Below are 25,725 nucleotides of genomic sequence, written 5' to 3'. Positions count from 1 at the left end.
GATGCCCATTGTCTTAGTTAGGGTTTCTATTGCTGTGATGAAACACCATGACCAAAGAGCAAGTTGGGGAGGAAAGGGTTTAGTTGGCTTACACTTCAGCATTGCTGTTCATCACTGAAGGAAGTCAGGACAGGAATTCAAGCAGGACAGGAACCTGGAGGCAGGAGCTGATGCAGAGGCCATGGAGGGGAGCTGCTTACTGACTTGTTTTCTCTGGCTTGCTCAGCCTGCTTTCTTACAGAACCCAGGATCACCTGCACAGGGATGGCACCACCCTTCATGGGCTGGGCCCTCCTCCATTGATCACTAAATGAGAAAATGCCTTACAGCTGGATCTCAAGGAGGCATTTCCTCATCTGAGGCTCCTTCCTCTGATGATTCTAGCTTGTGTCAAGTTGACACACAGAACCACCCAGTACATTCATTATGGTATATGCACACTTGTCGGTGGTTATTAGCTGTAAAGTAAAAAGACAATCATGTTATAATCCACAGACCCAGAGAGGCTAAGTAACAAGGAGGTCTTAAGGTGAGTTGCAAAGATCTCCCAGGTAAGGGGAAATAGAATAGATTTTGTTGATGGATTGGGGGCGAGTGGGGGGTGGGAACAGGAGGAGTCAACTGGGTTGTGGGGGCAAAAATACTGGGAGAAACAACTGGAATTGGGTATTTCAGGAATGAGATGGAAACCTAGTACAATGGAAACTCCATGGAACCTACTAGAGTAACCCTAGCAAAGACTCCTAGTAATGGAGGACAAAGAGTCTGAACTGGCCATCTTCTATATTCAGGCAAGGCCTCAGCTGGAGTGCTTAGGACACCAACTCAGCCACAGAACCTTCGACCCACAAGACCTACAGCTTGTCCTGCCTGCAGAGTGTTCTGGGACCAGAGCCTAGAACTATCTTCATCAAAGAGACCAGAGAGACTTCATCCAGCAACTGATGGCAGCAAATGCAGAATCCCATAGCCAAACATTAGGCAGAGCTTGAGGAGTCCTGCAAAGGAAGGGGAGGAAGGATTGGAGGAACCAGAGGAGTCAGGGACACCATGAGAACATGGCCCACAGAATCAATTGACCAGAACTCATCGGGGCTTGCTGTAGGGGTCTGCCCTAGGTCACCTGAATATATGTAATGGCTGAGCAGCTTGGTGTTCTTGTGGGATTCCTAACAGTGGAAGAGGGGGCAGTTACTGACTCTTTTGCCTACTTATGGGACACTTTTCTCCTTACTAGGTTGCCTCATCCAGCCTTGATGTGATGGGACATACCTGGAATTATTGTAGCATATTATGCTGTGTTTGGTTGATGTTCCTGAGAGGTCTGCTCTTTCTGAGGGAAAACAGAGGAGGTTTGGATCTGGAGGAGAGGAGAGATGAGAGGGAGAGACTTAGGGGGTGGAGAGGGAGGGGAAATTACAGTCAGGATATAATATATGAGAGAAGAATAAAAAGAAAAGAAAAAGAGGATCATAGGTGGCCAACAGTTAAGGAGCAGGTGTCAGGCTGGAGAAGGACTTTGTTGAGGTTTGGCCAAAAGCACAAACCCAGTTATTGTGACAGCAAGAACTTAGAAGCTGGAGAAGACCCAAGCCAGGACATCTGGAGTTGCTGTGTATTCCTCATCTGCCACAACATTGCCTTCCTTTGCAGGCCACAGCCTTTCCCATCAGCAAGTTAGAGAGGGTTCAGTCCCAAGGTTTCCCTGTGCACATGTACACAGGGGCTGGTACTGCCTAATCAGCTTGGCTGGCTTGAAATCATATCTGTTATGAAAACAAAATGAAAAAAGTGACATGTAAAACCCAGTCAACTGATTCATGGTGCCAGAGAGAAGCAATTCCCTGCTCAGGTATTCCTCTGATGCCGCCATATCATGAATAATAGCCTCGCAAACCCCAGTGATCTCTGGAGGCATAATTGGAGGAGGGCTCTTTGCTTCTTCTTTTTTTTGGGGGGGGGGTGTTGTTATTGTTTTTTTTCTTTTTTAATTTTATTTATTTTATTTTACAATACCATTCAGTTCTACATATCAGGCATGGGTTCCCCTATTCTCCCCCCTCCCACTCCCTCCCCTTACCCCCAGTCCACCCCCCATTCCCACCTCCTCCTTGGCAAATCCTCCCCTGAGGACTGTGATCAACCTGGTAGAATCAGTCCAGGCAGGTCCAGTCCCTTCCTCCCAGACTGAGCCAAGTGTCCCTGCATAAGCTCCAGGTTTCAAACAGCCAACTCATGCAATGAGCACAGGACTTGGTCCCACTGCCTAGTTGCCTCCCAAACAGATCAAGCCAATCAACTGTCTCACCTATTCTGAGGGCCTGATCCAGCTGGGGGCCCCTCAGCCTTTGGCTCATAGTTCATGTGTTTCCATTCATTTGGCTATTTTTTTTTTCAATAATTGAGTAAAACCGAAATTTATGCTCTTTGCTTCTTTATGCTGCTCCATCTGATGGAGATGGGCAGTCAGGACCCATGAGTCACTGTTTCTTCCACCTACGTCTGTACTTGGACCACACATCAGCTGAGCATTCTGGAGCACCCACTGCCCTTTTGAGGTGCCTTCTTCAGATGAGAACATCTTTACCAGGACTTCTGAAATGCCTGGCCAGCCCACTGGACCACTGGACCACAAACCAGTTCTATGTCTTCTTGGTTTGTGTCTCGGAGTCTCTGGTCTGGACACAGCTGTGCAGACAGGAACACAAGGAGAGATGCTTGATCACCATGTGATCACAGGGCCAAAGAACTTGGGGTGCAGATCGTGCCCAGATGGGAAGGGAGATGTATGCTACTATATCCTGTCATTTGCGGTGAGACCAGAGAAACTAGGCTGTGCAAAGAGAGGCCAGACAGCAGAAGAAGGCTGTGTCAGCTGTCACTATAGCAACAGGACAATGACATTCTAATTTATAATTGGGGGAAAAAGACATATAGACCAATTTTAAGTAAAAACAATGAAGATGATTTTAAGTTTTTTTTTTTTAATGATTTTTTCGAATGCTTCCCTGACTCTCCCTCATCCCCTACAGAAAAGAGAATCTTAGGGGGAAATGCAAAATTTGAATGAACAGGTAATTCACAAATCACAATTTACCCTTTGGGCTTCCTTTTCTCCAGCCGATTCTTGCTGAGGGCTGCTTGGTGCTGCGGGATCACTGCAGGGCAAGATGGAGAGGTTCACTGATTTGATTGATGGGTTGTGGCAGGGCCCTGGGAGCCTGGGACAGGGAAGGAGATAGGCTGTGTTCACAGTGTAACCGGCATCCTGAGATTTGTCTTAGAGCAGGGTCCCAAAGGACTGGGACAGTCGTGAGTGGCTGTTATTGAATTCCAAATCCAGGGTGAATTTAGTCTCTTGCAGCTCTAACGGCGGCATCTGTGAGTCCATGACTTGCACAGTGTTTTCAGGGCTGGGGAGGGAGCTCCCAGTGTGTGGGCCCCCCAGATTTAAGGTTTCAGCCTCTACAAGGGAGGTAAGAAATCACTGTGGAAGTGTATGGTGGTACAGAAGGGCCCCTCTCTTGGTATAGAAGAGAAAGGAGTCCAAATCCTACTAGTTCATTCAAAGGTACATACCTGATAACCTCAAGATTTCTCACTAGCTTCTACCACTTCTCATGAGAGCCAGGGACACAAGCCTTTGGAAGAATTTAGGATCCAAACTAGAAGAAAAGAATACCATAAAAATCCTCTTCTTGGAGGGTGAATAAAAGAATTGGGACTGTTAAGTATGTAAAATACATCACTTTGAGGGAAGTATTTTAAAAAGCTTTCATAGGAAAGAGCTATAATTGTGGAGCATGTGTTCTGTGTGCATATGTGTGTTTGTGCATGTGCCTGAGAGCAACAGATATAACCAGTGAGTGGGCAGAAAAGCGGAGAGTTTGGTGGGAGCTAAAGACAAGGAGGAGTCTGTTGATATCCAGAGAGGCTCACAGGCAGAGTGCGAATGTGGGAGCTCTTGATGCAGAGTCTGTAGGCTGCTTCTCAGGGCTTTTCCAGCTGGGGTTCCAGCAACAGTTAGTGCTTAGCTTGGATGACTTTTCAAAGCCCTCCAAACCTGAGACTTTCTGCCTACCGCCACCTGCAGACATGGCCGCGCCCACTGACAGGACGGCTGAAGAGAACACCGACGTAGGGGCCATGGACGGGAGCTCGGCTCAGTGCTCCCGGAATCAGTTTTATATATTCTGCTTGGCACAGTCTCCTCCCCACCCCAGCTCCAGTCTTCTCGTCTGTTGTTTCTTCTCCTGCTGTGCATACATTTGCATATATCTCACTGTTCTTGCAGGGTTCTTGTGGAGGGAAGAGCTTGGTTCCCTTCCACTTGCAGAGCCCCCGATTTGTTTATCTGCTGCCTTGTCTAGATCACAAGAAGCCATTGCATTAAATCTCTTAGGACACGACTTTCTGAGCTGTGTTTTGTGGGCTGAGGTGCAGGTCCTGGCACTTGAATCTACTGGGGAGCGGGAGGCATTTCTGGTGGGCATGAAAGAGGGGATCTGGGGACTTAAGGATGGGGAGGGCCTTGGAGCCCATAAAGGCAATCAAGATCTGGGAAGTAAGTACGGCTTTAAGGAGGAGGGATGCCGATCAGGAGTTAAAACCCCCTAGACCAGCAAGTAGAAGCAATAGGGAGTAGTCTTCAAGACGGAAATTCAGGATGAAATAGGGAATCAGATAAGTGTCAGGGCTTCAAAGAGGGTCTATGTCTCAGATATATAGAATGATCTGTCCTTACCGTAGTAAGGACAATGAATAAAAAGCTGGACACTTGATACCAAAGTCCACGGGTTACACAGGAACCACTCCTCCCCTGCCTGTACTACAGGATAAGTACCAAACAGGCCAGAGACATCCTCCAGGCTATGAGGTGCATGATGGCTTCCTCCTGGTCTCCTGTATGCATCCAATGACAGTCTCCCCTGCTGCATTGATCCCATAGCTGTGCAACCATATTCCCACATGACAAGTTAGATGGCATCAGGTCTGACATGATTGGGGCCCCAGGAACATGATTGCAGGCTGCTGAGGGGGAAATAATGTCCTCCAAGGATGTTCCCCAGGACCCGCACAGACAGGTTATATGGCAGGGAATCAATGTTTCAGGTGGAATTACAATGGCTAGCTCATCAACTTTGAAACGAGGAGATTATTCTGCAGTAGCCTGGTGGACCCAATGTAATCACCAGTGTATATTCCAAAGTGAAAGAGGGAGGCAAGGGTTAGTCAGGCAGAGTGCTGCCGTGGGAAGGCTCCACCATTATTCAGGTGCTGGTGGAGCTGGAGAAGGCAAGGGTTCTCTTCTAGAGTCTCCTGACAATATAAGTTTTAGCTATTGAGGTCCATTTCATGGTCCTGACTGGCAGAATGGTAAAATTGCAGATCTGTGTTGTTGAAGCCACAAACTGTGTGGTAGCTTATCACAGGTACAATGGAGAACTGGTAATTGGACTGACAAGGAGCTGAACTGTTGCCCTTATGTGTAATTCACATTGTTGTTTCCTTGGGACCCACAGATACAACCTAAGGGCAGCCATGACCGTGGGCAGGGAATGCTGGAGAAGCTGGAGGTGTATCTCCGTCTGGGTCTTCCTTCTCAGGTTTAGTTACTCCTCCCCGGACCCGTGTATAACCATTGGCCACTGCTTTTCTGATAGTATACGTGCTGGTCTCCCATTAAGTCCTCCACATTCGCTGCCCATTTCTTTGTTACCATGTCTTCACAAATGTTATGGACAGCTTCTGAATCCTCACTCCTGAATGTGCCTTCCCCCTAGCAAGTCCACATCTGAGATGTGTTTCACACTTCCTGTTGTGTATCTAATGACTTCCCATCCCCTTAAATCTGGTAGAGGACTCCACTAGTCTTTGGGATCCCTCATGGCTTCCAGAAATCTCAGAGACTACCTTGTGGGCTTTGCATAAGCCATAGCTTAGTCCCAGGGTTTATTAGTGGAGGACTTGGCTTTCTTGGACTTCCATGATGATTATGAGCTGATTGTCATAATCAGAGAACACTGCTATCACATTATTAGAGCACCATAAATGACTCTGTCAATTCCACAGATGTAGCCGAGTTTTACTTCCTCTGTTCTGAACTTTTCTCTAGGACATACAATTTTGCACATGAGTTGTTCTATTGTTTGTCGTCCAAGGCGAATCCACTGGGTTAATTTACTTTGCCAGTTGGTCTATAAACTCACATCATTAAGGAGCCATATCTCCACAGTTATTCTCTATTCTGGCACATTCCCAGACACCAACTTGACTGCCATGATTTTCATGATAGAGAATGATAGAAAAATAGAACTTGGCGTTTAGTTTGTACATGATGATAAGTCTGAATGTAAAAGTGCAGGCTGGTATGCAGAGTCACAAAAACCTGGCAGAGAAGATGAATCAAAATAGCTAATCATGGTATGAAGATGCAGCTCATTGGTAGCATGTATGTGTGTATATATACATATACATATATATGCTCACATAATCTATATATAATACACATGTACATGTGTATGTACATATTAATGTATACACACATATGTATATACATGCACATACACACACACACATATCAACAATTGAAGAAAAAAGTCCATGAATTTTAGGGAGATCAACGGGGTTACTTAGGAAGGGTTAGAAAGAGGAAAGAGATAGTGGTGAATGATGTAATTATAGAATAAATTCAATAATTAAAAAATTATCATTAAAATACTTTTGGAAAACAGAGTTGTAGCTGGAGTTTTCCTGTGTCCACCCAGCTCCTGCAGCTGCTCAGACCCAAGTAATGATACAGAGACTTATATTATTTATAAACTGTAAGGCTATGGCAGGCTTTTTGTTATCTAGTTCCTATATCTTAAATTAACCCATTTCTATTAATCTATAAGTTGCCACATGGCTTGTGGCTTACTGGTACTTTTACATCTTGCTTTCTCTGTGTCTGGCTAGCGACTCCTGACCCAGTCTTCCTCCTCCCAGAATTCTCTCGGCTTATCCCACATATACTATACTTCCTGCATGGCTACTGACCAATCATCGTTTTATTTATCAACCAATCAGAGGAACACATTCATAGCATATAGAGCGATATCCACAGCATGGGGTGGAGTGATTCATGCCTTTAATCTCATTAATCAGGGAGGCAGCGGCTAGCAGATATCTGAGTTTGAGGCTAGTCTGGTATTCCAGGACCCCCAGGGCTACGCAGAGAAACCCTGTCTTGAAAAACCAAAACAACAACAAACAAAAATAGAACAAACAAAACTTTTGAAAGAAGATATCTGTAACCTAGAAAGGCATCTTCACAGGCATCGTCCATGTTCTGCCATAAATTGACGTAGGAAGTTTAGCTTTTGCATACATAATCTGAATGGTTGGGTGGAGTTATGTCTTGTATTAGAGGGTTTGTAAGTACTTATGGCAACCACATTGCTTCTTCTGTGAAACCTACTCACCCCCTACCCTAGACATGAAGTTGATTATGAATGGTATAATATAGGTTTCCTTTTAAGGCCGGGCTACAGAATGGAAGAGGACATGCAACTCTGCAAGAACCAGAAGCAAGCCTTTAGTGTGCTACTTTGGAGTTGAGCGTTGCTATTACCAGAGAGCTTAATCTATCCTGCTGATGCATTGTCCCTTCAGGGTCCTGTTTCACCTGGAAGCTTTTTATGAATGCATCTATCACAGAAAAAGTAGATCTTGAGCCCAGGGTTTTCTATAATTCCCAAACATCATTAGCCTGGCAGTAATGACACTAAAGCTTGCAATAACCATTCTTTCATTTTTGAAGCTGCTGTAGTGCCTGTTTTAACATACTGGAAAACACCGGCAGCGCATTCCTGAGACACGCTCCCTAGCAGGGAGCACGGCGCTGTTGCCCCAGGCCTGCTGCAGAGCTTCCACAGTTTTTGGCACATTGAATAAATATCTGTTGGAGATGCAAAATTGGGAGCAAGCATTAGACTAGCGATAGGCCTTTCCATATGGATGGCTTCATTTTCAGCTGTGGAGTGTTGGTTAAAGTTCGAAGATAGCGGTGGGCTTACTTGCTCACTCTCTTGAGTCTAAAAATGGCCTTCCCTTAAAAATAGGTGGTAGAGATTGCAATCCAAGACACAAACACAGCCTCTGAAGGCAGACCCAGTTTTAATTTCTGGGTTGCCCATGCGTGCTTTCGTAAGTTTTGTTTGCACACCAGCCCTCAAATGAATTGTAGAAGGAGTACAATAAGGCAAATGATACATCCAGAAAAGCCTGGTGTGGTATCCATCTCCCATTACATTTAGAGTAAATAGCTGGTCCTGTATAAATATACATAGTGTATATCAGCATGCAAGTCGACCCTTATCATTGGTGAATAAGGATTCACTGAAATGCATCAGCTTCCAGAGCGCCATGTAGTTATTCCCACACGTGGACAGAACTGTAAGAAATTTGAGTCACCCCCATTAAAAAGATCCAGACTGAGCCTGGATAAGGCAACACTCTAGCCTTCTGGGTCAGCTCCCACACTCTTAGCACTGTCCTGTTTCTATTTTCTATTGAGAATAAAGACTTTGACTATGATTTTTCATGGTGATTCTGCCATTTATAATTGCCCCAAGGGTTGTACTGAGGTGCTATTTAGTGTTCCTAAGGCAAGCAGGTAGAGATGACTTTGTAGAGAAATACAAGCAATAGTTCTGGTCCTTTTGAGCTTTAGTTAGCCACTGTATGCATTAAGTAATGTGTCATAAACAAATGCACAACAAGATTATATGTTGTATCAAAATGTGACCGCAAGTTCATAGGAGCCTAGTCATGAGCTTCCTCTATAGCAGTGGCTCGTCACTCATTGTTCAATGTTTCTGGTTACAATTGAAAAACCTACTATGAATAATGAGAAATGACTATGTATATACCCAGCAAAAATTACCCTTTATTCATTTCCAAATATTAAGCTTCAAAAAGTCCGCTCATTACTCTGCAATGAAATAAAAACTAACATTTGAAAACATTCTGAATACGGTTCAACTATGTGAAGCTGAGTAGATGGACTCTAGCTTAATAATAATAAAATTGGTAACCAAAGCTGGTAATTGTAAAGCTATTACATCAGAAGCATCAGGCTCATCGTTTCATTTCATCTTTTGGGTTTTGTCATGCATAGAACATAGTAATGTATTATTATTAGGACCATCTAACTGAAGAAGAAGAAGCAACAGCAGAGACCTGCAAGTGAGAAACTTGCATTGTGCACAGTCAGAATTGAAAAGCAAAAGCTGGGAAGGTTGTAGGTACCAGGACTTTGCTCTGCTCTCTGATGGTAAGTAACACGTCATGAAATGACTTGCTGGCTTTGCCTCACTTTCTGAGGACAGCAGTTCAAACTCTAGGGCTCTCTGTAGGTAGATCAGAAGCAGCACAGCCTCAAGGACAGATATTTATACTCTTGAAATGCATCATTTTTCGTTTGTAGGGTCAATGAGCAGTACGGGAATGGGAACAAATCAGCTATGGCCTCGGCCACTCAGCCTCAGTGTGTGTATTGACTGTATATGCTTCTTCGTCTTTGTTCCCTGGGGGAAAGGCAACAGAGCTTCACGAATCTTCCATGAATTTCCATGCGAGACACAGACTTGCTTATTTGAGTTCTCTGTGGAATGAATAAAGATCAGGGTATTCTAGGTCTGTTTGAAAGTTACATAAATTCAAATGTTGAATAATGTATGCACTCCAGGTTCTATCCACACCTCCTATTTGCATATAAGATTTTATATACCATTGCAGTTCTAGCCTCTGATTCAGGTTACTTGGGTTGCTTGGCATAATCTGTCTCGATACTTGTTTTCATACCTACGCACAAATATAAGAAATAGCTTTGTAGAATTGCAAATCATCTCATTTTCCTTTTCTGGGACTTGAAACTTAGAGGGTAGAATCGTCCATCCAGGAGATGCAGGTGGTTGACAGCAGAATTATTCTTTTCTTGTAATTATCCCTTGAGGACATCATCTGGAGAGCATACCACTCAGTTCCTGGACCACTTTCTGGTCACTAGGGCTTAATTGCATCAGCCCTGTGCATGAGATGAGTTGAGGATTTTTGGATATGACTTGTCCTCTGGATCACAGTAGGTTTGGAACAATGATTAGATCAAGTTTGCTGGATTCTTGCATTTTGACTGAAGATACAGGATCAATGATTGGCCCGAGTTAAGGGTTTTAACACTGCAACTACTGTCCTTCCCCACTCCCTGCAAAGCTAAACACTGGAATTTAATCATCGTCTATACAAATAATTCCTTTTTTGAAAGTTACTCACTTTGCCACTGGTACAGAGTGGAAATGGGACAGCAGGAAGCAAACACCATCAAGTTCTGTGAGAATGAGAAGGGAAGGCTGTCCATCTCAGCACTGACACTGATAATCTATCATCTGTGTTTGGGTTCGAGAAAAGTTTGCTCTGGAAGATTGCTCCAGTGATGTCAGTGAGAAGTGATGCTAGGAGCATGTGATCCCCAGGCCCATGGTCACATAAGCAGGTGACTGGACTTCCAGTCCTGATGTTGCTACTGTAAAATATAGTTATTAACAGAGAGGAGACTGAAGCTTTGCCTGCCTTCAGACTCAGCTATCGTGTTCCCTGAAGGCTCAGGAGTTTAATTGCCTGTCATTTAAGACTCACTGAATAGTGAGGATCTTGTTGTGAATGAGAGGTACCAAATGAATGTTGACTACCATACAACTACTATCTTAAGTGATAATTCACAGATCCTTTTAACTGCCATGAACTCAACATTTCTCTTTTGGGTGATCAAGAGACCTTTAATAGAGGACTTAAGCAGCCTTTTGGCTGTGGCTGGGCCTCTATTGCAGAAAGAGTTTCCTAACCATGGTGATGCACAGTAAGATGATCAAGTTACTGGCACCAGGAAATGTGGCTGGTCTTAGGATGCCCACACAGAATGAGTACATTGCTATTCAGTTGAAACTGTGATTCACCTAGCAATGCTAGGAGCCCAGACCATGTCTAATCTGTGAATCTGAGAAGGCACTCATAAAGTAGGCATGATACCTGAAATAATGAGCGGTGAACATCTAGAAAATCCTTATTCCTTGAAACACCCACAGATCTTGAATGCCATAGCCTTAAGACATTTTGTTTCCCCTTGGTTTTATAAGCATACCTAGCAGGAGCTGTGCTCGAATGAAGTAAGGATTGTGTTGTTTTATATTTAGAAAATAGATTTAAATTTTCTCTGACCTTGAAGACTGGTGAAAAGGCCAGCTCCAACCAGTGCCCGGGGTTCTGTGGCCCTCTCTTTAGGGCCACAGAAGCAGGCTATGAATATGCTCAGTGATATCTCTGCCTCTAAGCTTGGGCCACTTTGTGATGACATCACTGGCCACCAGGTGAGTGAAGCTGGGTACTTCACCTCAACAGACTGCCCACTCAGCCCCAGGGCTTTTTTAGAAGTGGGTCTCTCTCACCTGTCTTCCTCAGCAGGCCTTGCACTGAGGATGCAAGAGACTCACATTGAGGGTGTCAGCTTCCCCATTCCGAGCTCTGGATGACAAGACCAAGGCTTCCCCATAGGCATTTCTGAAGAGCCCCTCGTACCTGCTCTGAACTATTCTTGGGCTGCTCAGAGCTCTAATGATACTTAGGACCCTGCCTTTCCTCTCTTGTCCCTATAAAGCCCATTTGTTTTCTGACAGAGACAGTGGGCATACTCCACTTTCACATTCAGATCCCTTCCCTTCTCATACTACTCATCATAAATACAATGGTCCTAGGGTAGGAAAGCCAGACCTCTGGTTTTAGCTTTGTGTTTAGAATACAGTAGAAAACATGTTCATTTTTATCAAGTGAGTCAACAGCAAGTTGGCTCAAGAAAACTGAAGTATACAATTTCTTTCTTTATTTACCTTTTCCTTTTTAACTCAGATAGGCTTTAAAGAAACTGCTTCTCTGGTGGATTTCCTGCTAAGTGATTTCCACTTGTCCATGGAGGGCCTGGGAATTCACGGCTTTAAATTTACCCAAGATTTTCAAGAGCATTTTGTTGTATTATGAGTCACAAAGGGGAGATTAAGGGTACCCTAGTAAGGCTTTCAGTCCCTCTGCAGGCCTCCCTAACAACAGATTCTTGTTGTTAGGTAGGGGTGACTACAGGTAGGATCCAGGAATTTTGAGCAAAGGCCTCAAGAGTGAGAAGTTAGGGGGGATACTGAGGCTGGCAGTCTCCAGTCATCTGTAGGATTGATTGCCACCAGATTGCCACCTGTTGAGATACTTGCCTGAGAAGTGGACACAAGCTGAAACCCATTTATCTTACCACGATTCTACCTTGATTACTATGAACTGCTAATCATTAGCCTCATCATTTTGCTTTCAGCCAGTACAGTAGCTGAGATCTGAATGCCTGAACCTCCCACTTTCAGTTAGTAAATCTAATACATACAGAGTATTGGGGCAGGGGCTGGGGGTGGGGAGCTAACTCTGGGTGTAAAAGCATTTTACTATATACTTTTTTTTTTTTAGCATAAAGGGGGAAGTTAATTCACACATTTCATCAATCCTGGTGTTCAGCATTTAAAAATCTTGCTTTTCAAAGTGTTTATACCACATCCAGAGATGGAACAAGTTCACAAAATCCCATCTTACCCGCTTGTTTCCAGAGAGATTCCCTTTCATTTGAGTCCCACAGCCTGTTTGTTTTGACAGCCTTTCCCTGTTCCGCTGGAAATAATGGTGCTGAAGTCTCGCCCCTCCTTCAGTTACCAACTGCAGTCAACATGCCTTAGCATCCAGGGTCATTGAGTACCTCTCTTCTAAAGGCCTGCTCTTCCTGGCTCACTCTGCTTCCCTCTTTCTAGCTGCTTTGGAAAATAGATGGCCAACAGGCCAAATTTCCTCATCTCCAGTGTGCCTCAAGTATTATTAAGTCATACTTCAGCCTCTCTTCTTCCGGTTTAAGTAGCTTTAAATCTTCAGCCCGTGAAGCTTGCCTTTGTAAACCATCTCTCTGCCTCTTACATACCCTCCCTATTATTCTATCAGGCATCTTGTTCGGCTTTGGAAGAGTCTTGGGTCTCTAGTTCAACAACAGAACTATGGCCAGCTACATGGACACTCATCTTCACGCTGGCCTGACCTTTGCTAGCTCAGCCCGTTTCAGGATAGATAGCAATGTGAAAGGTAGGGAAGAACATGAGCAATGAGGAGGTTTGGGTTCCAGCCTGCCTTCAGACACATCTTCACACAGATGCAGGAGCCACGCGAGGAGAGCCTCAGTGGAACAAAAACCCATATACAAACCACCTTACCTAGAGCTGTGCATTTGAATGGAGTGTGATTTGAATTTCAAAATTTACATTGTTTTTGATTTGTTGACTTCATGATTTTCTTCTTAGACATCATATAGACAATTAGTGAAAATAGTTCTGGGAATCTGGGTCAAAATATGTCCATTCTGGCATTGAAGTTCATGAGGTGTGCTACCTGCCTGGTGCAGAACATAGTGCCGGCTGTGATGCAAATAGCTAATGGGACCTGCTTGGGAAGGTGGCTGTGAAAGTGAGCCCATGCCATAGACTGCCCCCCATTGTGACTGGTGCCACCTGAGAGGTACCTGCAAAGCTCTAAAGCCTTCTGTTAGCTACTCTCACCCAAGGGCATTTTGAGCCAGTTAGTGTTGTGAGGCCAGAGAACAACGATAGCTGGACCTCCCTCAGCTGATTCGAGCGCCCAGCCAAGACTGAGAGCCACTGAGTCCTTAATGACGATTTCCCAAGTTTATTTTGTGTATGAGACTTTTTACAGAATACAGACTTCCAACCGTCGGTCGGGGAATCAACAACCAGAGATTAACCCACTGACAGAAGATGTGTAGTCTTGGTGGGGGCACACCCTGGGGAGAAGATTTGAACTAGCTGTTCTCTCACTGGCTGTCCTTGGCACACATAGCCTCATCAAAAGAAATTATTCTTGTTCTCATGTATGCAGCCTCTGTCATTTCTATGATGTAGCAGTAATGATGTGCGTTGATGAAGCTGTCATGAAATTAATGACAATGGGTGAATGCGCTTGATAATGTATGCTTTGTGTAGGTCCTCTGGGGGAATGAACTAACTGAATGATTTTTTCCAACATTTATCTGGAGAGACTCGCCGAGCCTAAAAAATCCTTCCTTATTGGCACTTCTGCTCGGTTCACCAACCTTGCTGTTCAATTTGAACAGCAGTGACAGAAACGTGGGGCTTCACATTCTTAGAGACCAGGGGGTCTTAGCATCTAACACTCTGGCTGCTCTAGGTGTAAATGTTGGGAGAGACCTGCCTTGTCTCAGAGTGCAGCAGCTCATCTGCATCCGCGTGTGATCACATGACGTTCCAGAGTTGCTTTGAAGTTTTACAGAGCTGAGTCAGGAGAGTGTCAACTCTCACGTTTGTTTCTATCTAAGTAGCAGTGAAGGAACGCTTCACCCTCTGATTATCTGCGAACAGATGCAAACACTATACAAAGTAGAGTCAATTTTCATAGCTTAAAAACCATAGACGATTGAGGTCAATGCTAACTTCAGAGTATGTGCAGGAGGAGCCTCAATATTGTAGTTAAGCAGAGAAGCCAGGAACCCCCTTCTGTGGAGGGAGGTGGTGTGGGTGGAGAAAAGCAGGTGTGGCTGTGGGAGTTCTACTCAAAGAACAAGTCCAGGCTCCCTTCCCATCAGGACTTCCAAATGTTCTGCTTTTCCCGGCCCTGGGCTGCAAGGCTGCTTCTCTCTTTCTCCAGATTGAGTTGTGGTGCTACATCTTGGCCACGCTTCTAGCCCTGATCACTATTCTCCTCTCTGATTCCTCTATAAATATTCATGGGCTATAAGAAATGATCCAGGAAGCAGCTTCTCCACTTGAATAGCTGATGCTGTAGGATAAGTAAATTATTCCCTACTCCTGAGTGTAGGGTGAGGGTTGGGTCGTGTGGGGGTGTTGACAGAAGAAGAGCCCCAGCTGGTGCCAGTGCCAGGTGTCAGCTGCTCAGGCCTCCTTCTGCTCTGACCTCAGCTTCTGTGATCGAGGTAACGTGTCTGGCTCGGGACACTTTCTGGGAGCAGATGTTGGGAGGTGGTGAAGCAAGCAGTTCCTGGCAGCAAGAGTTGTCTTGAATGTTGCCTCTTCCCCATGCCAAGGAAGGGGTCTAAAGCTAGGAGCTGTCATCCTGTCTACAGGTATCTGCTTAACAGGTGGTTAATTGATTCCAACCCAAGCAATAAGCAATAGTTCAACCTTGAATATGATTGCACTTTTTTAAATGCATCCAAAAATATTCAAGAAGAATTCCAGACTTAGACAACTCATGAATTTTAAATTGTACGCCATTCTGAATAGAGTCATGAAAGCTCTTGCCCTGCTCCGTCCTGCTCAGGTTGTCCATCACCCTTGGGTGCAGGGTATCAAAGCTGTCTAGGCTACGTCCATGTCCGCTACTGAGTAGCCACCATGGTCATCACATAGACTACCATGGAATCATGGTACTGATGTTCCAATGACCCTAAGTTTAGTCAAGAATGGCCCCAAAGTGTAAGAGTAATGGTGCTGGCCATTCAGAGGTGTCAACTTACATCTTTAAGTGCGTCCTTTAAAGGGATGGTAAACAATCTCAATTGAATGTGTGTGTGTGTGTGTGTGTGTGTGTGTGTGTGTGTGTATTCTAAATGTGCTAAGAGCTATAGCAGTAGTGAGACATTGAACATTGAGAGACCTGGAGTCCACTGCCATAGAGGCACCATGTTAGAATTCTTTTTTTTTTCTTTTTCTTTTTGGTTTTTCAAGACAGGGTTTCTCTCTGTAGCTTTGGTGCATGTCCTGAATCTCACTCGGTAGACCAGGCTGGACTTGAACTCATGGAGATCCACCTGACTCTGCCTCCCAAGTGCTGGGATTAAAGACGTGTGCCACCACCGCCCAAGAATTCTTAATGTATCTAAAAATGTGCTGCAGTAGGCATCTTTGTAATTTTTCTTCTATGCCCTCCAGTCAAAAGAAATACCTCTCAGATACATTTACCAAATAGTTAGATCTGAACAATTTAATAAGTCTATTTAAATAACTTGGACATTTGAAAATGTAATACAAATCAAATGAGAGAAAATCTTTGCACTTTATTTTTAAATAACCTTTCTGACCAATAAAGATCTTTGTCTGCTGGACACTGTATATAGCACCACAAAGTTTGATAGCAAACATGGATACTTCCTCATTGGTCAGTTAGATTAGTTCTGGATAACATCCACAAGTCCAGCTTCCCAGAAACAGGGAATGACTAAAAGGACATGGTATCTAATGGTGTAAAGGTAAAGGTAAAGTGTAGGTTACCTTGAGCAAGTGATTCCTGTGGGATCCAAAAGACTTTACGGTCTTCAGATTTTAAAACCCCTTACAGATCTTGTATGAGTTCCATGCATTATCTCAGACCAGCTCCACCAAGGGATTGGGAACTGTGAGCACAACCAAAGCTTTTGCCACTCCTGGGGATCGGAGCCTCTTCCCTGTGCAGAGTCTGCAGACCGACTGTCACGATGCCTTGTCTGAGAGAAACACATTTTCCTGAACAATCTGCAGAGAGCCATGTTCAGTGATTCAGTGGCAGCCATTATACCAAGTCAGGGGATGCCCTAAGCAAGTCTTCATTCTTTCTCGGATGCAAATGAAGTTGTAGAGACTGAATTGCTTTCATCCCTTAACAAGAGCATGCCATGTTCAGGTCCAGTTCCTGGCACCTGAGACGGATCAGTGAGCAAGCAGATAATAACCCCTTGTCCTGTGGAACTTACATTCTAAACTCTTGTTGGTACGAGAGAGTAATAAAAGGCTTTTCATCCCCTCCAAAGTTCTATGTAATAGCCTATTTTCTATACACGAAGATCCTGCAGAAAATAGATGCACTTAAGATATTTAGAGCCCAATCAGGGATTGAAACTGGGGGGAATTATTCTGTATTAATGAAAGCCAGTGATCTATGACTATTGTCTTAATGAAGACTGATAACATATTCAGGAGGATGGGTGAGGAAGCGAGCCATGTTAGCAGACTGATTATGCTAAGATTGTTGAAACACAACTGAATTAGAGTGACAGTTCCATGAAACCATCATCTTCTTTGTTTATTCTTGGGAAATACACAACGGTATAAAGCTTGAAACATCAAATACTATAGTGTTTAATTTATAGTGTGGCATGTTATTTTTTTCTCTCTCATGGCATAGGGAGCAGAATTAATTTCAGGATCTCTTCCATGAGAACAGGAGGGGTACTTTATCTAAATAATTAGCACCCCTTTTGGTCTTTTAAAATACTGTGAAACTGCTTTTCTCCCGAGTCTTCTGGGAAAGGAGAAGACACAGGTACTCTTACATTATATTCTGGCCACGCTACCTTTCTTCCACCTAATTTCCAGGAAAATCAACAACAAATTAATAAATAAGTCATTGCAAATGAAATCTTCAGAGATTTAAGACCTGGTTGTGGTGCCGCAAGTCTCCAGAGTCATGTTTTCCAGGCTATACCAAAGCATGGTAGTATGAAATGTAGCCTACAAATAATTTATAAAATAAAAATGCTTGCTTCTGCAATGATGAGTATATATACATGAATATTAAAAAATTCATAATCCACACACAGTAGAAACAAGCATTGCTAAGATATTTTGATTTGTACCCTTACAGTATTTATACATAGGTGGATGTTGTATGTGTATGTGGACACATCATTTCCTGAGTGATTTGGTTTTATACCCTATGCAGACTAGAAACGCGATCCTTTAGTTTATGTTCTATCCTGGGAATTTCTCTAGGTCACATAATACATTCTTAAAACATGGTCATATTGTTTTTTTTTCCTATTGCAATATATTTCAAAATATGGATGTCCACATCACCTATGATAAATATGTCTTCTTTGTTAGCTCCGTAAGGTTGTTTTGTTGAATTTCTCAAAGCTTTCAAATTTAGCTTCCAGAAGATATTTATTAAAACATAAAACATACCCCAAGTAAATGTGAGCAAAAAGTCCCTTCTTCTCTCCTCCCTCCCTCCCTCCCTCCCTCCCTCCCTCCCTCCCTCCCTCCCTCCCTCCCTCATCTGTACATCAAACACACCCCAGGCAGTGTGCAAGGGAATCTGAGTACAAACGGCCCCTCCCATGGGGCAGGGACTTGAGTCAGGTACCTGCAGGAAGGATCAGGATAGCTTGGCAATGGAGCTTCAGATTTGCACTGAGAGATGGGTCTTCAGTCAGCACTTAATGATCCAGTCAGATGTACCAGCTACAGTATTTGGGCGTGTGTGACAACTGCTGAAGAGCCACTGCAGTCATGAATCCGAATTAAGATAAGGAAGACGAAAGATGATTCACCATCAGCATTGGAAATCAATTTCTTTTAAGGGAAAAATGTACCATCTCAAATAATGTCCACTGAGAACAGATGCTGATGCCTGGGAAGTGCTTTTGGACTTGATGCGTTGGCTCATTTGGCCTCTTGGTCCCCAGACACCACTGGAAACTAGATGGCACAATTGTGCTGGTCCCAGAACAGATCTGGTCTTTGCTGTCTCCTGGGCTACTTCTTACTAGGGTGCTCTACGCTAAATGGTTCATCCCCTGAACTCCAAAGTGCACCAATGGCTAATCAAGAATTTGGGGCAGTTAAACTAAGAAGTAGAAAACTTTAACACAGAAGTGGGAAGGATTAGCATCGTGAAGAAGAATGCCATGGTGGGACCACCACATACTTTAAGTGAAGCGGGTCCCCGGCTGTGTCTTCATGGGATGAGATCCTTGTCAGATCAGGCTGTACTTCGTTAGCTCAGCATTTAGAAAGCATTGAGAACAAGTGAGACTGAGAAGCGGAGAATGGGGGGGGCAGTGTCAATGATTGGGATTCAGAGAGAGAGCAAGAGTGAGAGAGAGAGAGAGAGAGAGAGAGAGAGAGAGAGAGAGAGAGAGAGAGAGAGAGAGAGAGAGAGAGAAACACCCATCCCAAACTTCTCATAGATTTTTTTTTTTCCTAGTGTAACATTAAGACAGCTTTTTCCTCAGAAGTAGGGATAGACTGACCTGGTTTTCCTGTTTCGGCCCTGAAAGTTCACATCTGGGAAACCTCCAACTATCAGCCATTTTATGATAATTGCTACCTTCTCAGTGACTTTTTGACTAAAATGCCTGACTTAAGAAGAGGAATTATTCAACTCACAGTTTCAAAGGGTCTGGTCTATGGTTGCTTGTCGCCCATGCCAGGATAGAAAGGGCATCATGGTAAGTAGGGGAGGGGTGTACTTAAGACTGCTTCCTGGCAGACAAGAGGCAGGAGAGAAAATACAACAAGGGGCCATGCTGACATGTAGCACCCAAAAGACCACCAACCTCCTCCAACTAGGCCCACCTCCTCCTCTTCTTGACCCCCTCAAGATGCTGTCAGATAAACCTACCAAGAGATGAATCCATTCACTACTTCAGAGCCCTCGGAATCTAATAGCCTCTGGAGACGCCATTGCAGACAAAACTTACCCTAATGTCTGAGTCATTCCTTAATCCAATCAAGTGTATCATCATAAGTGAAGATCACAGTACCATAACAGAAACCAGAGAGAAGGAGAGTTCAGATGCCAAGATAGACACAACTTCCTGCTTGAAAGTAAAGCTTTTAGAATGGTGTGCACAATTTGCAGTCTCTGAAATATACATTAGGCCACTCCACAAAAAAGGATGGAAATTAGGGAATAGTGGATTTCCACTTACCTAATTTAGTTTGAAAGAAAAAGGAAACCTGGGGTGTGCATCCATACTTTGGCAAGCTGCTTAGCCGTCAAGTCCTCCCCCCCCAACAGCTTGTCACACACACCCTTGCTTATATTGACACTGACTGTCATGACACTGAGTTCCTCAAGCCTTCATGACACAATTTAGAAGCAAAAGGAAAGTTTTTGCTTCCATCTACATGTACTTGCTTATAACGATGACCACTTATTTACGCATTGATTAATGAGTTGCCTCAATCATTCAATGAAAGATATGGATTGCACTCTGTTAGCTGCTTACCACTCATGCAGAGGTGGGTTGCAAGCAACACCTTGCTGCAGAGTAAAGCATTATTTTGTCAGCAGTGCAGATATTGAAAGCATTTTTTGTCCTCGAATCAGAAAACACAGACAGGGGTCAAAGGTGCACATTATTCCAGGTTATTATTCGAGACAGCTCATCTAAAAACTTTCCGTTGAGATGCTGTTCCCTGGCACACTTTGTTTAAGGTATGCAGAAGGGATATAAAATGTGCGTAGGGCCGTGACTCTTCTAAGTCAAGTTTTGAGGGATGCTGTGTCCCGGCTGTTGGAATTCTTAGAGAAACTGGGGTCTCCGTGGGTTACTTTTCACTGGTTGCAAATCCATGACCTTCTGGTCAAAACATTGAGGCTGCATGTGTTTTGAAACTGAGAAAATTCAGGATTTTGAACGTGGACTGCCCCAGTTTACTGCTTATTGTGGTGATGAAAGCAACCTGGGGAAGAAAGGGTGTATTTCAGCTTACAGATGACTGTTCTTCATTGAGGAAATCCAAGGTAGGAGCCTGAAGAAGAAACCAAGGAGGAACAATGCGTACTGACTTCCTCTCCATAGCTTGCTGAGCTACCTTTGTTACACAACGCTGGTCCACCTGCCTAGAGGTGGCATTGCCCTCTGTGGACTGGGCCCTCCAACATCAATTAACAATGAAGGAAATTTCCCACAGACATGCCCACAGGCCAAACTGATGGAGGCAATTCCTCAACTCAGGTTCCCTCTCTAAGTGACTCTAGTTTGTATCAAGTTGTCAATAAAAACTAACCAATGCTGGGTGGTGGTGGCGCATGCCTTTAATCCCAGCACTCAGGAGGCAGAGCCAGGTGGATCTCTGTGAGTTCGAGGCCAGCCTTGTCAACAAAGCGAGTTCTAGGAAAGGTGCAAAGCTACACAGAGAAACCCTGTCTTGAAAAGCCAAAAAAAAAAAAAAAAAAAAAAACAAACAAACAAACAAAAAAACAAAAAAACTAACCAACACATATACTGATACATGCACCACATGACATGCGTATATTAACTTGGGGGAAACGATTAATAATCCCATCCAGTATGCTTCACACTAAGTGGTATATAGCCTATAAATACCATCGCATGACTTCAGGCCAAGTTCTTGTAATAAATGAAACTAGAGTTTTTATATTTTTTTTCTAATTTTTGAATTGCAACAAGGAATTATGGGTATAAACTAGATAAGACAACGAACACAAATGTATCTGTAAAAATTTATCATCTCATTTCCCTTCCACACATCCACAAACACACATTTATACGATTACCAAGATTGAAAGTGGTTTTAAGAAATGCCGAGTGAATGGCATGGTGAAGGAACGCTTGTAAGTTTAGAGGAAGGAACAGGCGGTCACTCTTAGGTTGTCAGGGCCTCCTTGAGTAGATGAATTGAGGAGCATCCCGTAGGACAGTGTAGCAATAGGAAGAATATAGCCAGGTGCCACACGCCGACTGGTCAGAGTCACTTGACGGCGGTTGATCACAACAACTTCCTACTATCAAAGTGTCTCCTTGGGAAAGCAATCAAAATTGCTATTTAACTTTAGCAATATTAATGTATAATATTAGCTACTATTTTATGAGTTTCCATTCATAAAATGGAAACAGATATGACAGCTTTTTTCTTTGTTGCGGGTGCATATGTTACGAGGCTGTCTTTTTCACGGTGATCCAAAACGATTGATGGTAGTTTTGGGAGGGATTGTTTGTTCAAGACGGGGCTTTTCTGTGTAGCTCTGGCTGTCCTGGAACTCACTCTGTAGACCAGGCTGGCCTCAAACTCAGAGATCCACTGGCCTCTGCCACCTGAGTGCTGGGATTAAAGGCGTGCGCTGCCGCTGCCGCCGCCGCCACCACCACCACCACCTCCTGCTATTTTATGGTAATTTTTAAGGATAATATGGCAGTACTTAGGGCTATGGTTCTCAACACTGAATGAACATTGGGAACATGAACCAGTGTTAGAATGGGGGTGTGTATGAGAATATCCTTGGACTTGGTTCATATCCCCAGCTATTCTGAAGTGTTTTAAGTGGTTTTAAGTAGCTAATGTTTCTGGATTTAAATTTTAAAAGGGTAGGTGAAATTCATATTGTATATTTTCTTACAATTAGAAAGAATACAAAAAGTGTGAAATTAAAATTACATATTAACTAAAGAGTTTTTTTTTTTCAATGAAAGATAATCAGTATTCCTCTTTGTATTCATTTGGTTAGAAAAGCACACTTTGGCCAAGCACTGTGGTACGATCCATGCACACACATATTTTACTAAAACTGAGAGACTGCGCTCCTCCTATATAATTTCTATATTTGGCATTAGGTCAAAGCTGTAAAAACGGAAGTAATTCTGCAGCCTGCCCCATTCCCACCTGGAGAGCCTGTAAGCACAAATGTGCTAGCTTACACCCTGGTAGGTAGCTTTGTGGAAACCAGAGAATCAGGAATCGGGAGTCACACAGTCCAGTGGTGCTGAAGCCCTGACAGGGATATGACTTTGATTCAAGGCTGTTTCCATGCTGTGCCCTTTACTTGCCTCCATAGGCCTTACAGGAATGGAAACTGGCTGGAGATGGGGAGAGGGATGGAAAACGAGACCAAAGAGAAAGTTAAACTTTTGGAACTTGGGGGAGTACAAGCTATAACACAAAGAGAAGAGCAATGGCTTTCCTGTGTGCCAGAGGGGCTATCTATTTGATAGATTATTTCTCATGTGCCGTTCCTGTCCAGATGTGGACTAGCAGGTATCAAGTAACAAGAATGACCGTGAAATCCCTTCTAGAGTTCAAAGAAAAACAATCGTGCTTCAGGAGTCAGTGTTCATTCTGACTGCAGATGTTTGATGTGTTTCCCATTGCCGTGTATCTGTGTATCTTCAGAAACCGATAAGGATGCAGGAAACTTTGGAAGTAAGGTGCAATTTCCTTGCGATAGGAGACAGATATTTTTTCATAGACAGGTCGACTGCATATTTGTGGCTTTCATTAGTGTTGCTAAGTCATGATGGAATGATACCAGATGGCAACCGAGACATATGGCCCACATTTGAGCTTCATTTCTGTATGGTTCCAGCTGACCAAATTCAGCAGGGAGGCTTTTAAAAAACATTAAATGTATCAGAGTTCCTCCACACGTCGGCCCATTTAGTTTAATCTTAGCTACAACTATGATGAGCACTCAGAATAAAAAGGAAGTCTGCCTGAGACACTGTCACGATGCTGTACTGCATGGATGGAAATGTCATATAGCAAGTATGTTGTTGCTCATCAGTCACTTAACTCAAACATTAAAGGTCCCCCATAAAAACTTGGAAGCTTGAGGAGTTGATTAATTGGTTCTTTAATTTGTCTTTGATGTCCCAAGCTGTTGCTTTTCCTTGGAAGAATACCCTGATTGTCACAATTTTGTCAACTACAAATCCTTCTCATGGAGATTAGGGACACGTGGAAGAAGCTGTTAAATTGCTTATGGCTAATAAGCCAATGAGACTGAATACCAGTTTCTTCCTCCAAAATACTTGGATTGAAATCTTTTTTTCTACAATGCAGTGCAATCCTGTATAAAAACAAAGAGGTGGCCTCCTGGTTTACTAAGCATGAAAGGGGTTCTTGGGGGTCTGAGAAGGAGCTCTGGCCTTGGAGCTTAAGTATTTGGTTCTGTGCCGTGCATTATAACTACATCCCTCACCTTTACAGCACGCCCCTCGCTGTCTTTGAAGTCAATCATCTGAGAAACAGGGCAGTAACTCCAGGCGCACTCATTGTTAGGAGAGAAGCAATTTGTATGTTGAAAGCGTACAGAAGTTATTTTTACTTTCCATTAGTAAACTCTTTCAAGTTCAATTCTATTCTTTCCCTGGGCCAGAAATAACTAAACTCACAATGGGATGTGTTAAATTAGTAGCTAGGAGTACAATCTCAAAATAGTGATGTGTGCCCTTTCAGCTCAGATAAGCAACCTCTGCTCAGGAGAGCGTCTCGTCTGGTCTTCTGGGAGAGAAATTGTGCTTTCAACGTCAGTGTTAGCAGATGTGGGCTGAAATAGCCCATTCCAATAAAAATCCGACACTTGTAGCGTGGTTTCCTTAGTTGGTACCATGCAAGTCAGCTAGCCAGTGCTTCTGTTTATTGTGTTTCAATGTTAGCACCAGTTGAATCACTCTAAGCCTTTTAGTCTTGATTGTACGTCAAGGTGACTGACAGAACATTCCTTCAAGACTTTAACTTAAAACTGTTTTTCCCACCAAAGACCATCTCTTTAGCTTTGAAGAAAAAACCATCCAAACTCTGATCTCAGTGCTGTAGAGACTCTCGTTTGTACCCTACTCAAAATGATGGGTGGCAAAGGTGATTTCCTAGTCTTGAGAAAGCCGCCACTATCATGAGCGTGGGATGCTCATGATATGGCATCATGATACATGGATATGACAGTATTCGTCAATACTTACAGGAAGGGTGCCCAGGCATGCACTGACATACTGTTGCTTTCTCCCACAGCAACACCCCTGAGTTCACTTAAGGCCCCTCGGGTGGACACGGCTCCTGTGGTCGCATCTCCCTATCAAAGGAGAGACTCAGACAGATACTGTGGCCTCTGTGCAGCCTGGTTTAATAATCCTCTGATGGCCCAGCAGCATTATGAAGGCAAGAAACACAAAAAGAACGCAGCACGGGTTGCCTTGCTAGAGCAGCTTGGAACATCGCTGGATCTGGGGGAACTGAGAGGTAAGAGTAGCTAGCTTTAGCTTGACTTTTAAGACCACCTTTGTTTCACAGTACTTATTTCCATAATTTTATTGATGGCCTTGCAGATCAAAGATGTAGATCTATGAGTCATTTTCTTTTCTTTCTGTTTACTGTTAAGCCCCTTCTCTAGTGAATGCTTTTGAGGATGAGTAGTGTAAGAGAAGCTGAAGGTCAATAATGCTGTCTTATGTAAGCGCGTGTGCTATACATTCAGCCAAATGAAGCAATGATGTGCCCTGTGCCTCACGGCAGCCGCAGCTTACCTCCTGCCACTATGCCTCTCTAGGCTGCTGGAGTTCCTGTGAGTTTTCACTGAGGCTGTAGCGGAGGCTTGGAGAGTATAGAGTAGTGATGTGTGCTGCAGTGGGTATAGTAGTGGCCGTGACCAATTTATGGGACTCGGTGAGGTAATTTATCCTCAGTAATCATTTAAGCATTTTTGATCACATAAACATTTTGTTATCAGATTGATATTGGGAGTGTAGAAACAGAACAAAATTTCAAGCTACATATTATGTTACTCTTCCCTCAGAAAATGATGCCCTGAGCAGTCCTGTTGATCCTATGTCCTCAGCCTGGTATATTATATCTTAGATGTGGTTTTATGAACTGGCCAGGAGACCATTGATAATAACACTTGTAAGTTCTAGAATGCAAAAATTTACAAAACAGTTTTGAGAAGGCCACCTGGGTTTCAACTGGGCTCTGCAAGAAGAACCTATGCTTTCAATCCTCCAGTCTGGTGCTGGACCCTGAAGAGGGATGCTTCTGACAGTTAATAACCTTAGGTGATTCTTAATCGTGAAAGTGTTATCAAAGGTCATGCAGTGAGAAGTTCATTGAGGAAGACTTTGTTTAGTGAGAA

General features: G+C 43.6%; 1 protein-coding gene across 1 annotated transcript in view; it reads left to right on the top strand.

Annotated features, from left to right (window-relative positions):
• The window catches only part of Zmat4 (zinc finger matrin-type 4), a 392,976-nt gene that overhangs the window by 234,609 nt on the left and 132,642 nt on the right, over positions 1 to 25,725 (top strand). Inside the window, exon 5 of the mRNA XM_006982967.4 lies at positions 24,612 to 24,839. Coding sequence (XP_006983029.1) covers positions 24,612 to 24,839 — 228 coding nt within the window. The remainder of the gene's footprint in view (positions 1 to 24,611; positions 24,840 to 25,725) is intronic.

This window comes from Peromyscus maniculatus, chromosome 17 (genome assembly GCF_049852395.1).
Source record: "Peromyscus maniculatus bairdii isolate BWxNUB_F1_BW_parent chromosome 17, HU_Pman_BW_mat_3.1, whole genome shotgun sequence".
In the NCBI taxonomy this organism is placed as follows: Eukaryota; Metazoa; Chordata; class Mammalia; order Rodentia; family Cricetidae; genus Peromyscus; species Peromyscus maniculatus.
Note: the sequence above shows the minus strand (reverse complement) of the source record. Positions and strands in the feature narration are given on the sequence as shown.